Here is an 18,446-nt window from a genome sequence, read left to right as displayed (position 1 = left end):
ATTGATTGATATTTACATTGTTTAGGGAGACATTTGCTTCGCTATACAAACTTTTCTATTTCAAACTCTGTAAATTGGTAAAATAAGGTAGTCCTGTACGTGGAAGACCAGATTGGACAGAGAATGTCCACATCTAAGAATCGCTCCACCCAAAGCGGGGGACTAGGACTTGGAGACTTAGCTTCCTGCTCCACACTTACCTGAGGCGAAGGCCATGCCCAAGCAGGTGGTGAAGCCGGTGATGGCCAGGATGTCATCGAAGCTGCCCGCCGCCATGAGCAGGGTGGGGATGCCTTGCTCCACCCCGTAACCGTCCTTCTGCAGCAGCAGCATGGAGGGCACCACCACGGCTGGGGACACGGCGCCCAGAACGAAGCTGCGAGGCGGAGGAGACGCTGGTAAAGACAACTCTGCAGATGTGGACACAGGGCTGATATTTACCCGAGGATGAAGCCCCACACCCAGGGCAAGCCCATCAGGAAGTGAGAGACCAGAGCGATGGTGCAGGCCTCGATGATGCAGGGTCCCATGGCCACACGCAGACACACCGACTTCAGTTTCCTCAAAGCCTGACCAAATACGACGCCACACAAAGATTATTAACCAGTCAAGTTCAAAATGATTCGTACCTCCAGCACATTTTGACTTGAAGTTGCTTTTTTTCCCAACCAGCATTGGAAATGAAGTAAAGACTTACAAACTTGTAAAGAACATCATGTCATGGCTGTCTGGAGTTTACAATCATTTCTACAACTCTTATTTTTTATGATAGAATGATGGGAGCAATGTTGATATTTGCTTACATGTTCCTTAGCAAGTTTCACTGCAATAAGGCGCTTTTGGTTGCCATCCACAGGCTTCTGCTTTAATTGTTGACCACTCCTCTTGACAAAATTGGTGCAGTTCAGCTAAATGTGTTGTTTGTCTGACATGGACTTGTTTCTTCAGCATTGCCCACACATTTTAAGTCAGAACTTTGGGAAGGTCGTCCTAAAACCTTAATTCTAGCCTGATTTAGCCATTCCTTTACCACTTTTGACGTGTGTTTGGGGTCATTGTCCTGTTGGAACACCCAACCTGGAAGGGGGCACAGGTCCGGTGGCCATGTATGAAGTGCTGGCTGTCCAAAGTCGGGACCCAGGATGGACCACTCGCTTGTGCTTCGATTGGAGAAATCTCAGCGCTGCTGACCCGTCTTTGCGCGGGATGGTCTCCTGCTGGCCCTACAATGGACTGGACTCCCACTATTATGTTAGATCCACTATGGACTGTACTCTCATACTATTATGCTAGATCCACTATGGACTGGACTCTCACTATTATGTTAGATCCATTATGGATTGGACTCTCACTATTATGTTAGATCCACTATAGACTGGACTCTCACTATTATGTTAGATCCACTATGGACTGGACTCTCACTATTCTGTTAGATCCACTATGGACTGGACTCTCACTATTATGTTAGATCCACTATGGACTGAACTCTCAAACAATGATGTTAGATCCACTATGGAATTGGACTCTCACTATTATGCTAGATCCACTATGGACTGGACTCTCACTATTATGTTGGATCAACTATGGACTGGACTCTCACTATTATGTTTGATCCACTACGGACTGGACTCTCACTATTATGCTATATCCACTATGGACTGGACTCTCATAGATCCACTATGGACTGGACTCTCACTATTATGTTAGATCAACTATGGACTGAACTCTCACTATTATGTTTGATCCACTACGGACTGGACTCTCACTATTATGCTAGATCCACTATGGACTGGACTCTCATATATCCACTATAGACTGGACTCTCACTATTATGTTAGATCCACTATGGACTGGACTCTCACTATTATGTTAGATTCACTATGGACTGGACTCTCACTATTATGCTAGATCCACTATGGACTGGACTCTCACTAATATGTTAGATCCACTATGGACTGGACTCTCACCATTATGTTAGATTCACTATGGACTGGACTCTCACTATTATGTTAGATTCACTATGGACTGGACTTTCACTATTATGTTAGATCCACCATGGACTGGACTTTCACAACATTATGTTAGATCTACCATGGACTGGACTCTCACTATTATGTTGGCTCCACTATGGACTGGTCTTTCACAACATTATGTTAAATCCACTGTGGACTGGACTCTCACTATTATGTTAGATCAACTATGGACTGAACTCTCACTATTATGTTTGATCCACTACGGACTGGACTCTCACTATTATGCTAGATCCACTATGGACTGGACTCTCATATATCCACTATAGACTGGACTCTCACTATTATGTTAGATCCACTATGGACTGGACTCTCACTATTATGTTAGATTCACTATGGACTGGACTCTCACTATTATGCTAGATCCACTATGGACTGGACTCTCACTATTATGTTAGATCCACTATGGACTGGACTCTCACCATTATGTTAGATTCACTATGGACTGGACTCTCACTATTATGTTAGATTCACTATGGACTGGACTTTCACTATTATGTTAGATCCACCATGGACTGGACTTTCACAACATTATGTTAGATCTACCATGGACTGGACTCTCACTATTATGTTGGCTCCACTATGGACTGGTCTTTCACAACATTATGTTAAATCCACTGTGGACTGGACTCCCACTATTATGTTAGATCCACTATGGACTGGACTCTCACTATTATGTTAGATCCACTATGGACTGGACTCTCACACAATTATGCTAGATCCACTATGGACTGGACTCTCACTATTATGCTAGATCCACTATGGAATGGACTCTCACTATTATATTGGATCCACTATGGACTGGACTCTCACTATTATGCTGGATCCACTATGGACAGGACTCTCACTATTATGTTAGATCCACTATGGACTGGACTCTCACTATTATGTTAGATCCACCATGGACTGAAATTTCACAACATTATGTTAGATCCACAATGGACTGGACTCTCACTATTATGTTGGATCCACTATGGACTGGACTCACACTATTATGTTGGATCCACTATGGACTGGAATTTCACAACTTTATGTTAGATCCACCATGGACTGGACTCTCACTATTATGTTGGATCCACTATGGACTGGACATTCACAATTTTATGTTAGATCCACTATAGACTGGACTTTCACTATTATGTTAGATCCACTATGGACTGGACTCTCACACTATTATGTTAGATCCACTATGGACTGGACTCACACTATTATGTTAGATCCACTATGGACTGGACTAACACTATTATGTTAGATCCACTATGGACTGGACTCTCACCATTATGTTAGATCCACTATGGACTGGACTCTCACACTATTATGTTAGATCCACTATGGACTGGACTCTCGTACTATTATGTTAGATCCACTATGGACTGGACTCTCACACTATTATGTTAGATCCACTATGGACTAGACTCACACTATTATGTTAGATCCACTATGGATTGGACTCACACTATTATGTTAGACCCACTATGGACTGAACTCACACTATTATGTTAGATCCACTATGGACTGGACTCTCACTATTATGTTAGATCCACTATGGACTGGACTCTCACTATTATGTTAGATCCACTATGGACTGGACTCACACTATTATGTTAGATCCACTATGGACTGGACTCTCACTATTAGGTTAGATCCACTATGGACTGGACTTTCACACTATTATGTTAGATCCCCCATGGACTGGACTCTCACTATTATGCTAGATCCACTATGGACTGGACTCTCATAGATCCACTATGGACTGGACTCTCACTATTATGTTAGATCCACTATGGACTGGACTCTCACTATTATGTTGGATCCACTATGGACTGGACATTCACAATTTTATGTTAGATCCACTATAGACTGGACTTTCACTATTATGTTAGATCCACTATGGACTGGACTCTCACACTATTATGTTAGATCCACTATGGACTGGACTCACACTATTATGTTAGATCCACTATGGACTGGACTCACACTATTATGTTAGATCCACTATGGACTGGACTCTCACCATTATGTTAGATCCACTATGGACTGGACTCTCATAGATCCACTATGGACTGGACTCTCACTATTATGTTAGATCCACTATGGACTGGACTCTCACTATTATGTTGGATCCACTATGGACTGGACATTCACAATTTTATGTTAGATCCACTATAGACTGGACTTTCACTATTATGCTAGATCCACTATGGACTGGACTCTCATAGATCCACTATGGACTGGACTCTCGCTATTATGTTAGATCCACTATGGACTGGACTCACACTATTATGTTAGATTCACTATGGACTGGACTCTCACTATTATGTTAGATTCACTATGGACTGGAATTTCACTATTATGTTAGATCCACCATCGACTGGATTTTCACAACATTATGTTACATCCACCATGGACTGGACTCTCACCATTATGTTGGATCCACTATTGACTGGTCTTTCACAACATTATGTTAAATCCACTATGGACTGGAATCCCACTATTATGTTAGATCCACTATGGACTGGAATCTCACTATTATGTTAGATCCACTATGGACTGGACTCTCACACAATTATGTTAGAACCACTATGGACTGGACTTTCACTATTATGTTAGATCCACTATGGAATGGACTCTCACTATTATATTGGATCCACTATGGACTGGACTCTCACTATTATGCTGGATCCACTATGGACTGGACTCTCACTATTATGTTAGATCCACTATGGACTGGACTCTCACTACTATGTTAGATTCACTATGGACTGGACTCTCACTATTATGTTGGATCCACTATGGACTGGTCTTTCACAACATTATGTTAAATCCACTATGGACTGGACTCCCACTATTATGTTAGATCGACTATGGACTGGACATTCACAATTTCATGTTAGATCCACTATAGACTGGACTTTCACTATTATGTTAGATCCACTATGGACTGGACTCACACTATTATGTTAGATCCACTATGGACTGGACTCACACTATTATGTTAGATCCACTATGGACTGGACTCTCACTATTATGTTAGATCCATTATGGACTGGACTCTCACTATTATGTTAGATCCACTATGGACTGGACTTTCACACTATTATGTTAGATCCACTATGGACTGGACTCACACTATTATGTTAGATCCACTATGGACTGGACTCTCACTATTATGTTAGATCCACTATGGACTGGACTTTCACTATTATGTTAGATCCACTATAGACTGGACTTTCACTATTATGTTAGATCCACTATGGACTGGACTCTCACTATTATGTTAGATCCACTATGGACTGGACTCTCACTATTATGTTAGATCCACTATGGACTGGACTCACACTATTATGTTAGATCCACTATGGACTGGACTCTCACTATTAGGTTAGATCCACTATGGACTGGACTTTCACACTATTATGTTAGATCCCCCATGGACTGGACTCTCACTATTATGCTAGATCCACTATGGACTGGACTCTCATAGATCCACTATGGACTGGACTCTCACTATTATGTTAGATCCACTATGGACTGGACTCTCACTATTATGTTGGATCCACTATGGACTGGACATTCACAATTTTATGTTAGATCCACTATAGACTGGACTTTCACTATTATGTTAGATCCACTATGGACTGGACTCTCACACTATTATGTTAGATCCACTATGGACTGGACTCACACTATTATGTTAGATCCACTATGGACTGGACTCACACTATTATGTTAGATCCACTATGGACTGGACTCTCACCATTATGTTAGATCCACTATGGACTGGACTCTCATAGATCCACTATGGACTGGACTCTCACTATTATGTTAGATCCACTATGGACTGGACTCTCACTATTATGTTGGATCCACTATGGACTGGACATTCACAATTTTATGTTAGATCCACTATAGACTGGACTTTCACTATTATGCTAGATCCACTATGGACTGGACTCTCATAGATCCACTATGGACTGGACTCTCGCTATTATGTTAGATCCACTATGGACTGGACTCACACTATTATGTTAGATTCACTATGGACTGGACTCTCACTATTATGTTAGATTCACTATGGACTGGAATTTCACTATTATGTTAGATCCACCATCGACTGGATTTTCACAACATTATGTTACATCCACCATGGACTGGACTCTCACCATTATGTTGGATCCACTATTGACTGGTCTTTCACAACATTATGTTAAATCCACTATGGACTGGAATCCCACTATTATGTTAGATCCACTATGGACTGGAATCTCGCTATTATGTTAGATCCACTATGGACTGGACTCTCACACAATTATGTTAGAACCACTATGGACTGGACTTTCACTATTATGTTAGATCCACTATGGAATGGACTCTCACTATTATATTGGATCCACTATGGACTGGACTCTCACTATTATGCTGGATCCACTATGGACTGGACTCTCACTATTATGTTAGATCCACTATGGACTGGACTCTCACTACTATGTTAGATTCACTATGGACTGGACTCTCACTATTATGTTGGATCCACTATGGACTGGTCTTTCACAACATTATGTTAAATCCACTATGGACTGGACTCCCACTATTATGTTAGATCGACTATGGACTGGACATTCACAATTTCATGTTAGATCCACTATAGACTGGACTTTCACTATTATGTTAGATCCACTATGGACTGGACTCACACTATTATGTTAGATCCACTATGGACTGGACTCACACTATTATGTTAGATCCACTATGGACTGGACTCTCACTATTATGTTAGATCCATTATGGACTGGACTCTCACTATTATGTTAGATCCACTATGGACTGGACTTTCACACTATTATGTTAGATCCACTATGGACTGGACTCACACTATTATGTTAGATCCACTATGGACTGGACTCTCACTATTATGTTAGATCCACTATGGACTGGACTTTCACTATTATGTTAGATCCACTATAGACTGGACTTTCACTATTATGTTAGATCCACTATGGACTGGACTTTCACTATTATGTTAGATCCACTATGGACTGGAGTCTGCGCGTCTCCCTCGTCGAAAAAGACCTCAATGGCGAAGTGGGCGAATGATGGTTGCATAGAAGCTCCACAACGGTCCCAAAGGCGGCAGAAGGCTGCAGCAAAGATGGGCCCCCAGTGGTCTTAGTCTCCATGCCATCGGACCCTGGCTTTCTCTTTGCCAAGGACAGTGTGGTGGCTGTCTGTGCACCAGTCTCCCCACTTTAAAAGATTCCACGCACAGGCGATCTCCTGAAGGCAGTCCCACCAACAGGAGGACAATCATACTGGTTTCGAGTGATCGCTGACGACGGTGTTCCTGGGATTAAAGGCCTCACCGTTTCTCCTGCAAATATATTTCTGTTTATTGTGGCTAAACATCTCAATATTTGTTTCATCTCACCACCAGAAGGTCTTATCTTTGTCCATGTGATGTCAGCCATGACATTATGTTCTTTACAAGTTTATGCTAACTTTGGACCACGACTGTACAAGAAGCATTTTCATGGAACATTTATATTTTCCAGCTTGTATTTACATCTAAACAAACAGCTGAAATCAACATGTGCCAGCAGTAAGAATAAGATTAGTCTTGACTGTACGTACAGTAGCACACATCAAAACAATATCTCTTAAAGCAAGGATGTCGTGACCTGTAGTAACCAGGTCATACCGGGTTCTGGTTCTGTAGGCGGGGTTTTGTTATTATTCGTGTTTATCTCCTGTCCAGCACTCTCGTTTTCTTACATCTACTTCTGTTTTTTTTTGTGTTTTGCAGTAACTTTACCTCTGCCTCGTCAGCTTTCTCACCAGAAGTGCACTGCAGAAACTGAAATCGAAGTACGATGAAATGATCTGAAATAAGGCTGACATTTGCTTATTTTCTGTCTGATAAGATCAGGGGTGTCCAAACGTTTCCCACTGAGGGCCGCAGACTGAAAAATCAAAGCAAGCGGGGGCCATTTATTTTAAAGGGGAACATTATCACAATTTCAAAAGGGTTAAAAACAATAAAAATCAGTTCCCAGTGGCTTGTTGTATTTTTTGAAATTTTTTTCAAAATTTTACCGGTCCCTGAATATCCCTAAAAAAGATTTAAAGTGCTAGATTTTCGCTATTTGCGATGCGACTATCCATTTCCCTGTGACGTCACACAATGCTGCCAATGTAAACAAACAATGGCGAATACCACAGCAGGATATAGCGACCTTAGCTCGGATTCAGATTCGGATTTCTGCGGTTTAAGCGATTCAACGGATTACGCATGTATTGAAACTGATGGTTGGAGTATGAAAGTATTGAAGAAGAAACTGAAGCTATTGAGCGAATAGCTATTGACGCTATTCATAGCCATAGCATGGCCGAATAGCTGCGTTAGCATCGCCGGTAAAATGTGCGGACCAAACGATCAGGACTTTGGCATCTCGTGACACTGGAGCGACATAAATCCTTCAATTGGTGTTTTTTTCGCATTAAATGTGGGTGGAAGTAAACGTAATATAGTTGCAAATGCATCTGCAGGTTATCCATACATCTCTGTGCCATGTTTGCTTTAGCACCGCCGGTAAATAGCATGTTAGCGTCGATTAGCGTAGCATGTTAGCATCGATTAGCTGGCAGTCACGCCGCGACCAAATATGTCTGATTAGCACATAAGTCAACATCAACAAAACTCACCTTTGTGATCTCGTTGACTTTATCATTGCAAATGCATCTGCAGGTTATCCATACATCTCTGTGCCATGTCTGTCATCGCCGGTAAAATGTGGAGACACTTTGGTACATTCAATGGGGGTCTGGCGGCAGACACTTTCGCATCTTCGGGCCAGTGGTGCAACTTGAATCCCTCCCTGTTAGTGTTGTTACACCCTCCGACAACACACCGACGAGGCATGATGTCTCCAAAGTTCCAAAAAATAGTCGAAAAAACGGAAAATATCAGAGCTTAGACCCGGTGTTTGTAATGTGTTGAAAATGAAAATGGCGGCTGTATCACCTCGGAGACGTCACATTCTGACGTCATCGCAAAAAGAGCGATAAACAGAAAGGCGTTTAATTCGAAAAAATTCACCCATTTAGAGTTCGGAAATCGGTTAAAAAAGTATATGGTCTTTTTTCTGTACCATTAAGGTATATATTGACGCTTAAATAGGTCTGGTGATAATGTTCCCCTTTAAAGAACAATCCAATTTATGTAGAAAAAATATACATTTAGGCCTCCACTCATTCTTGATTCCGGGGACTCCAAAGGGTTTAGGTAAAAATAAAATGTTAAAAATGTGTGGCGACTTGTCCAGGGTGTACCCCGCCTTCCGCCCGATTGTAGCTGAGATAGGCGCCAGCGCCCCCCGCGACCCCGAAAGGGAATAAGCGGTAGAAAATGGATGGATGGAAAATGTGTCATTATTCAGTATTAATATTTGTATTATTATTCAAGTTTTAAATCTTTAGATCAACATTAGGTCTATCTGTCAATGTGAATTGAAGTGAATTATATTTATATAGCGCTTTTTCTCTAGTGACTCAAAGCGCTTTACATAGTGAAAACCGATATCTAAGTTACATTTTTATTTTATTTTTTTTAAGCCAGTGTGGGTGGCACTGCGAGCAGGTGGGTAAAGTGTCTTGCCCAAGGACACAACGGCAGTGACTAGGATGGCAGAAGCGGGGATTGAACCTGCAACCCTCAAGTTGCTGGCACAGCCGCTCTACCAACCGAGCTAAACCGCCCCAATATAACGTTTTTAAATATTTAAGTTCCTTTCTGTGTGAGGTTTGCATGTTCTCCCCATGAATGCGTGGGTTCCCTCCGGGTCCTCCGGCTTCCTCCCACCTCCAAAGACATGCACCTGGGGATAGGCCCCTCCCACCTCCAAAGACATGCACCTGGGGAGAGGCCCCTCCCACCTCCAAAGACATGCACCTGGGGATAGGCCCCTCCCACCTCCAAAGACATGCACCTGGGGAGAGGCCCCTCCCACCTCCAAAGACATGCACCTGGGGAGAGGCCCCTCCCACCTCCAAAGACATGCACCTGGGGATAGGCCCCTCCCACCTCCAAAGACAAGCACCTGGGGATAGGCCCCTCCCACCTCCAAAGACATGCACCCGGGGATAGGCCCCTCCCACCTCCAAAGACATGCACCTGGGGATAGGCCCCTCCAAAGACATGCACTTGGGGAGAGGCCCCTCCCACCTCCAAAGACATGCACTTGGGGAGAGGCCCCTCCCACCTCCAAAGACATGCACCTGGGGCTAAGCCCCTCCCACTTCCAAAGACATGCACCTGGGGATAGGTTGATTGGCAACACTAAATGGTCCCTAGTGTGTGAATGTGAGAGTGAATGTTGTCTGTCTATCTGTGTTGATCCAGTGACTTGTCCAGGGTGTACCCCGCCTTCCGCCCGATTGTAGCTGAGATAGGCGACAGCGCCTCCTGCGACCCCAAAAGGGAATAAGCGGTAGAAAATGGATGGATGGAAGTTGTATGCTCTTTTTGTCAACGAAAACCATGTTTTTTATGGAAAAAAACACAAAATATGTAATATTTTCACCCAATAAAATTTTTAAGTAGAATATTTGAGATTATACAATAATTGGAGCCTTAAAAAGGTCAACAGCTCATAACACCATTGATTTTAATTCACTATTATTTTTTGGTGCAATGACACTTAAAAACCAAACACACTGATCCAAAAGTGTTAAAAAATAAATTGTGATTTTTTTTTTTCACCGTCTACTTTTAACACAATGGTCTCGATATCAACTTCAGATCTATCCGTCAATTATAACTTTTTTTGTTGTTTATGTTTTTTCTTTGCTCGTTTGAGGTCCTTTTTAAAAAAAAAAAAACAGCTCAGCTTTTTATATGGCAAACACAAAATATGCAACATTTGCCCCAAAAAATATCTCACAGTGGAATATTTAATGCATGGGTGTCAAACTCTGGCCCGCCGTGTAATTTAATTTGGCCCTTGAGGCAATATCAATTTAGCATTAGAGCTGGCCCGCCGGTGTTATACAGCGTCGGTGTCGCTGTAACAGCGCATTCACCGCTAATACTCATACTTGCCAACCCTCCTAATTTTCCCGGTAGACTCCCGAAGTTCAGTACCCCTCCCGAAAATCTCCCGGGGCAACCATTCTCCCGAATTTCTACCGATTGGGGGCGTGCATTTAAGGCAGTGCCTTTAGCGTTCTCTACAACCTGTCGTCATGTCCGCTTTTCCTCTATACTAACAGCGTGTCACATTATATTTCTGCCTTTTACACACACACACACACACACACACACACACACACACACACACACACACACACACACACACACACACACACACACACACACACACACACACACACACACACACACACACACACACACACACACACACGCACACGCACACACACACACACGCACACGCACACACACACACACACGCACACACAAGTGAATGCAAGGCATACTTGGTCAACAGCCATACAGATCCCACTGAGGGTGGCCGTATAAACAAGTTTAGCACTGTTACAAATATGCGCCACACTGTGAAGCCACACTAAACAAGAATGACAAACACATTTCGGGTGAACATCCGCACCGTAACACAACAGAACAAATACCCAGCACTAACTCTTCCGGGAAACTTCCAGCAAACTGACCAATAATTAACGTTTTATTCATGCATTTTCTCTTGCTACTTCAAGGCTTGAATGTTTGGTTCATTCATTATTGTTGTTTTATTTTCACATTTATTACTAGCCTGTGGAAAAAATTTGATATTTATCTCAGAAGGCATAACATTTTTATTTAGATTTTATTTGATATGCCATTGATATTTTTTAAATTATTATTATTATTGTTTGAAACTGGATTTTGCAGATAAGCCTTGCTTGTTCAATATTTAATTCAAAACTTGTTTGGGTCCCTGTGGGGGGGCATAGCTCGGTTGGTAGAGTGGCCGTGCCAGCAACTTGAGAGTTGCAGGTTCGATTCCCGCTTGTGCCATCCTAGTTACTGCCGTTGTGTCCTTGGGCAAGACACTTTACCCACCTGCTCCCAGTGCCACCCACACTGGTTTAAATGTAACTTAGATATTGTAAAGCGCTTTGAGTCACTTGAGAAAAGCGCTATATAAATATAATTCACAAAATTCACACACTATGAAAAGGTTAATTTGTTCAATCATGGCCCGCGGCTTTGTTCCGTTTAAAATTTTGGCCCACTCTGTGTTTGAGTTTGACACCCCTGATTTAATGTGACGTAATTGGAGCCTTGAATCGGTCAATAATTCATAATTGATTTTGATTCACAATTTTTTTTTTCTTTAAAGTAAGAAACAGCCTGCATGGTAGCTTTGTGTTATTAGAACAAACATTGCAACATTTTCTTGTTACATTTCACCTGTTTGCTCTTTTATACCACTTTTTATGTTTTTTATTTTTTTCAATTGTATTCTTAAAATGTGCCGTGGGGCCGCTAAAAATGACCCGCGGGACCCAAATGGCCCCCGGGCCACACTTTGGACACCCCTGGATAATATAATTCTTCTCACTAAGTGTGATGACCTATATTTAGTAAAACATGCTTGAAACTAAAATTTAGTAAAACATGCTTGAAACTAAAATATCAAGTGTTGCAAAGCTGTGTCATCAACACAAGTATAAAACTGCTTTTTTAAAGGTATTAATTTCTCATTTCAAGCATGAAAAAAAAAATCGTGGCACAATTGTGTCTCGTAATGAAAACAGATGGCAGCTAAATTGACAAAGAATAAAAAATAGGTACTCCTATAGTAGTACAGTTGGCACAGTATAGCAAACTGACAGTTAATATTTAAACATTTAACCTGTGACATTTCTAACCATTTTGAACAGAAATAGTTCATGCATATTCAGATAAATTCCTCAAAATTACAATTAAAATTAAAGCTGCAAGCAGCGATGGACGGGCCTGCTTTGGCTGCTGCCCCCGCGACCCAAGCCCGGATAAGCGCTAGAAGATGGATGGATGGATTATTACACAGAGAAAAAGTTGTATACACATGTGGTATACATCAGTCTCATAGTAATAACAGTTGTAAAGTGGCTTGGGCATTTTATAAGGACGCCTTGGTGCCGCCATTTTGAGACTCTAATGCATTGTGAAAGGAGGTGGGAATAGCAAACTTCCTGTGGATTTTAGTTGGGGGTGGTCATTGTATTAAATATAGGTCTCAGTGAGACCTATATTGAGGTTTTTGTTTCCTGTGTGCATGACAGTCCTACAGTGAGTTAGAAGCAGTTTTTTCTGAGCAGGAAGCCGCCATTTTGTGACAGCAGCAGTGCTCCAGCACTAGCGCACCGGTTCTTTGCGGGCTCATAAAATCCAAACCGGGGTGGTAATTAAAACTCTTTCATCGACTTTTAATCAGAAGGGTTCAAGCCCTCTTCTGTGTTTATTTGAAGCCGAAACGACAATCAGCCTCAGAGGAGATATTGTTTGAAAAAAAGCGAAATTTTTTAGCCAACTTTTGTAGTCTGTATGAAATATAGGTCTAACTGAGACCTACATGGTGTTTTTTGTTTCATGTTTCTACGACATTCTTACTGGATGTTAAAGACAGTTGTGTCTGTGTTTTCTTCCTAGGGGGCGCTAGAGCGCAATCTTGAGTTTTGTTTTTTTTTTGTTTTTTTTATTAAATCGCAATTTTCGCCAGTCCTGATGTGTGTGTCGAATTTGGTGAGTTTTGAAGCATGTAAAGGGGTCAAATTACAGCTCAAAGAGGCGGCAGTGTAATAATAATAATAATAAAGAATAATAATAAAACCTTAGAAATTCAATAGGGTCCTCTGTCCCAAAGGGACATCGTTTCCATAGGCACATTGTTTCTCATTACCAGCAAAAACACAAAATGTATCTGTGGAGGGGGCGTGGCCTGCGGGCCTCCCACAGAACGGGGTGCGAAAGGACCGGCCTTGAAGACAGCGACAGGTGAGTAGAGGGCCCAGGTGAGCCTTGTTATCTAATCACCTATCACCTTTATTAGCTGCAGCTGGGACCAGACACAGGGTTGGAGTTGGGAGTTGGAGAGAGAGACACAGACGCAAAGAGAGTGCACGCCTGAAAAAGACTGCTGAAAAGCAATCCAGAGTGTTGACTGGAAATAAAAAGGTTGTATTCAAACTGTCTACCGGGCTCAGGAAGATCTATCAGACTCGAGAGAACTGTCACAGCAGAGAGACTTTTACATCCATCCATCCATTTTCTACCGCTTGTCCCGTTTGGGGCCACAGGGGGTGCTGGAGCCTATCTCAGCTGCATTTGGGCGGAAGGCGGCGTACACCCTGGACAGGTCGCCACCTCATCATAGGGCCAACACTCACACACCAGGGACCATTTAGTGTTGCCAATCAACCTATCCCCAGGTGCATGTCTTTGGAGGTGGGAGGAAGCCGGAGTACCCGGAGGGAACCCATGCAGTCACAGGGATGTAAACTCCACACAGAAAGATCCCCAGCCCGGGATTGAACTCAGGACTACCCAGGAACTTCGTACTGTGAGGCACATGCAATAACCCCTGTTCCACCGTGCTGCCCATAGATTCTTACTCATTACAAGCAGAAACACAAAATGTATTTGTGGAGGGGGGCGTGGCCTTCAGGCCTGCCGCGGAGCAGGGTGCGCAAGAACCAGCCTCGAAGACAGCGACAGGTGAGTAGATGACCCAGGTGGGCCTTGTTATTTAATCACCTGTCACCTATATTAGCAGCAGCCGGATTGAGACACGGGGTTGGAGTTGGAGAGAGAGAGAGAGGGAAAAAGACTGCTGAAAAGCAATCCAGACTGTTGAATGAAAATAAAAAGGTTGTATTCAAACTGACCTATCAGACTCGGGATAACCCTCGCAGCAGAGCGACCTTTACATTATTATTAAAAAAATGTAAAAGTCTTCATGATGATAAGATGAGTAGAATTATGTTGGTTTAAATGATGAAAAAAATCAGCAACATTGAAAGTCAATTGTCGTATTTATGAACATAGGAGGCAGATATGAGTTTTTAACTTCTTTCTGCTCCTTTTCATACATAATTTACTTTAATGTTATGTTGTCTTAATTGTATTTTTCTTCCTTTGTTTAATTTGTTATATAGATGAACTGAACTTAAACGTATTTGTAAGTCATAGGCTAAAATACCCGGCAACCTGGTAAATGGGTTGTACTTGTATCGTGCTTTTCTACCTTCAAGGTACTCAAAGCGCTTTGACACTACTTCCACATTCACCCATTCACACACTGATGGAGGGAGCTGCCATGCAAGGCGTTAATCACCACCCATCAGAAGCAAGGGTGAAGTGTCTTGCTCAAGGACACAACGGACGTGACGGGGTTAGTAGGTGGGGATCGAACCAGGAACCCTCAGGTTGCTGGCACTGCTACTCTCCCAAATGCGCCACGCCGTCCCCATAAAACATCAATTCATGCATTCATAGCCTCAGTCATATTTCCACAAAAGTATGTTCTAAAATTGGAACTAAGACACTAAACTAAAACAATGGAGTGAGCAGCAAACCGAGGGATCCAAACCCAGACCGGCTCTGGCCAGGATGACGGCCAAGGCGATGTTCCTGAGGGAGGCCGACCACCTGAAGTTAATGTACACGCCGTCTGTGATGACGGGGATGTTCCTCAGCGTGAAACCCATCAGCAGCATGCCTGCAAACAGAAAAGGAGACGCCGCTTGATCCGGATTCTTTTGGAAGGGCTCCCAGGTGGATCCAGAACGAGGTCATATGTGGGGATGATAACCTGGATGCTTTTGCCAAGTGTGAAGATTATTTTAAAATGCTTTTTTCAAACCCCATTTCCATAGGAGTTGGGAAATTGTGTTAGATGTAAATATAAACAGAATACAATGATTTGCAAGTCATTTTCAACCCATATTCAGTTGAATATGCTACAAAAACAACATATTTGATGTTCAAACTCATAAACATTTTTTTTTTTGCAAATAATCATTAACTTTAGAATTTGCTGCCAGCAAAACATGACAAAGAAGTTGGGAAAAGTGGCAATAAATACTGATAAAGTTGAGGAATGCTCATCAAACACTTATTTGGAACATCCCACAGGTGTGCAGGCTAATTGGGAACAGGTGGGTGCCATGATTGGGTATAAAAACAGCTTCCCAAAAAAATGCCCAGTCTTTCACAAGAAAGGATGGGGCGAGGTACACCCCTTTGTCCACAACTGCGTGAGCAAATAGTCAAACAGTTTAAGAACAACGTTTCTCAAAGTGCAATTGCAAGAAATTAACGGATTTCAACATCAACGGTCCGTAATATCATCAAAAGGTTCAGAGAATCTGGAGAAATAACTCCAAGTAAGCAGCATGGCCGGAAACCAACATTGAATGACCGTGACCTTCGATCCCTCAGATGGCACTGTATCAAAAACCGACATCAATCTCTAAAGGATATCACCACATGGGCTTAGGAACACTTCAGAAAACCACTGTCACTAAATACAGTTCATCGCTACATCTGTAAGTGCAAGTTAAAGCTCTACTATGCAAAGCGAAAGCTATTTATCAACAACATCCAGAAACGCCACCGGCTTCTCTGGGCTCGAGATCATCCAAGATGGACTGATGCAAAGTGGAAAAGTGTTTTGTGGTCTGAGGAGTCCACATTTCAAATTATTTTTGAAAATATTCAACATCGTGTCATCCGGACCAAAGACGAAGCGAACCATCCAGACTGCTATCGACACAAAGTTCAAAAGCCAGCATGCGTGATGGTATGGGGGTGCATTAGTGCCTAAGGCATGGGTAACTTACACATCTGTGAAGGGACCATTAATGCTCAAAGGTACATAAAGGTTTTTGAACAACATATGCTGCCATCTAAGCGCCGTCTTTTTCATGGACGCCCCTGTTTATTTCAGCAAGACAATGCCAAGCCACATTCAGTATGTGTTACAACAGCGTGGCTTCGTAAAAAAAAAAGAGTGCGGGTACTTTCCTGGCCCGCCTGCAGTCCAGACCTGTCTCCCATGGAAAATGTGTGGCGCATTATGAAGCGTAAAATATGACAGCGGAGACCCCGGACTGTTGAACGACTGAAGCTCTACATAAAACAAGAATGGGAAATAATTCCACTTTCAAAGATTCAACAATTAGTTTCCTCAGTTCCCAAAAGTTTAAATAAATAAATAAATGGGTTGTACTTGTATAGCGCTTTTCTACCTTCAAGGTACTCAAAGCGCTTTGACACTACTTCCACATTTACCCATTCACACACACATTCACACACTGATGGAGGGAGCTGCCATGCAAGGCGCCAACCAGCACCCATCAGGAGCAAGGGTGAAGTGTCTTGCTTAGGACACAACGGACGTGACGAGGTTGGTACTAGGTGGGATTTGAACCAGGGACCCGCGGGTTGCGCACGGCCACTCTTCCACTGCGCCACGCCGTCCTCGTTTATTGAGTCTTGTTAAAAGAAAAGGTGATGTAACACAGTGGTGAACATGCCCTTTCCCAACTACTTTGGCACGTGTTGCAGCCATGAAATTCTAATTATTTGCAAAAAAAAAAATAAAGTTTATGAGTTTGAACATCAAATATCTTGTCTTTGTAGCATATTCAACTGAATATGGGTGGAAAAGGATTTGCAAATCATTGTATTCCCTTTACATTTACATCTAACACAATTTCCCAACTCATATGGAAACGGGGTTTGTAACATAATTAAAGTTAAACTACCAATAATTGCCACACACACACACGAGGTGTGGTAAAATGTATCCTCTGCATTTGACCCATCCTCTTGATCCCCCCTGGGAGGTGGGGGGAGCAGTAAGCAGCAGTGGTGTGGTGGCCAGCCCGGGAATCATTTTTTGTGATTTAACCCCCAATTCCATCCTTTGATGCTGAGATGCAAGCAGGGAGGTAACGGCTCCCATTTTTATAGTCTTTGATATGACTCGACCGGGGTTTGGACTCACAACCTACCTATCTCGGGGCGGACTCTCTAACCCAGACCTGGGCAAATTAAGGCTCGGGGTCCACATGCGGCCCAATGAACTTTTCAATCTGGCCCGCCGGACATTGTTAAATATTTTTTTTATAGATCTTTAAGATGAAAAGTGTAGCTGCCATTGTGATGTGCACTCATGTATTCTAATGACTGTAAATCTTCAACTGTACAAAGTATTTCAATGCTTGGAATCTGCGCTTATGGATGATATGATAGTTGCTATGGTAATCTAATTAGTTGCTATGGTCATCTAATTAGTTGCTATGGTCATCTAATTAGTTATTATGGTAATCTAATTAGTTGCTATGGTGATCTAATTAGTTGCTATGGTCATCTAATTAGTTGCTATGGTAATCTAACTAGTTGCTATGGTCATC

General features: G+C 42.4%; 1 protein-coding gene across 3 annotated transcripts in view; it reads right to left on the bottom strand.

Moving 5' to 3' along the window:
- Window positions 1-18,446, bottom strand: part of si:dkey-162b23.4 (sodium/hydrogen exchanger 9B2) — a 64,932-nt gene that overhangs the window by 25,260 nt on the left and 21,226 nt on the right. For all 3 annotated transcript variants that reach the window (XM_061880689.1, XM_061880691.1, XM_061880690.1), the window contains exons 5-7: window positions 15,603-15,745; window positions 442-569; window positions 201-376 (exon numbers count right to left, since the gene is read on the bottom strand). In XM_061880689.1, the coding sequence (XP_061736673.1) occupies window positions 201-376; window positions 442-569; window positions 15,603-15,745 (447 nt within the window). The remainder of the gene's footprint in view (window positions 1-200; window positions 377-441; window positions 570-15,602; window positions 15,746-18,446) is intronic.

This window comes from Nerophis ophidion, linkage group LG20, assembly GCF_033978795.1.
Source record: "Nerophis ophidion isolate RoL-2023_Sa linkage group LG20, RoL_Noph_v1.0, whole genome shotgun sequence".
In the NCBI taxonomy this organism is placed as follows: domain Eukaryota; kingdom Metazoa; phylum Chordata; class Actinopteri; order Syngnathiformes; family Syngnathidae; genus Nerophis; species Nerophis ophidion.
The sequence above is the reverse complement of the archived record's forward strand: the minus strand, read 5'-3'. Positions and strand labels throughout refer to the sequence as shown.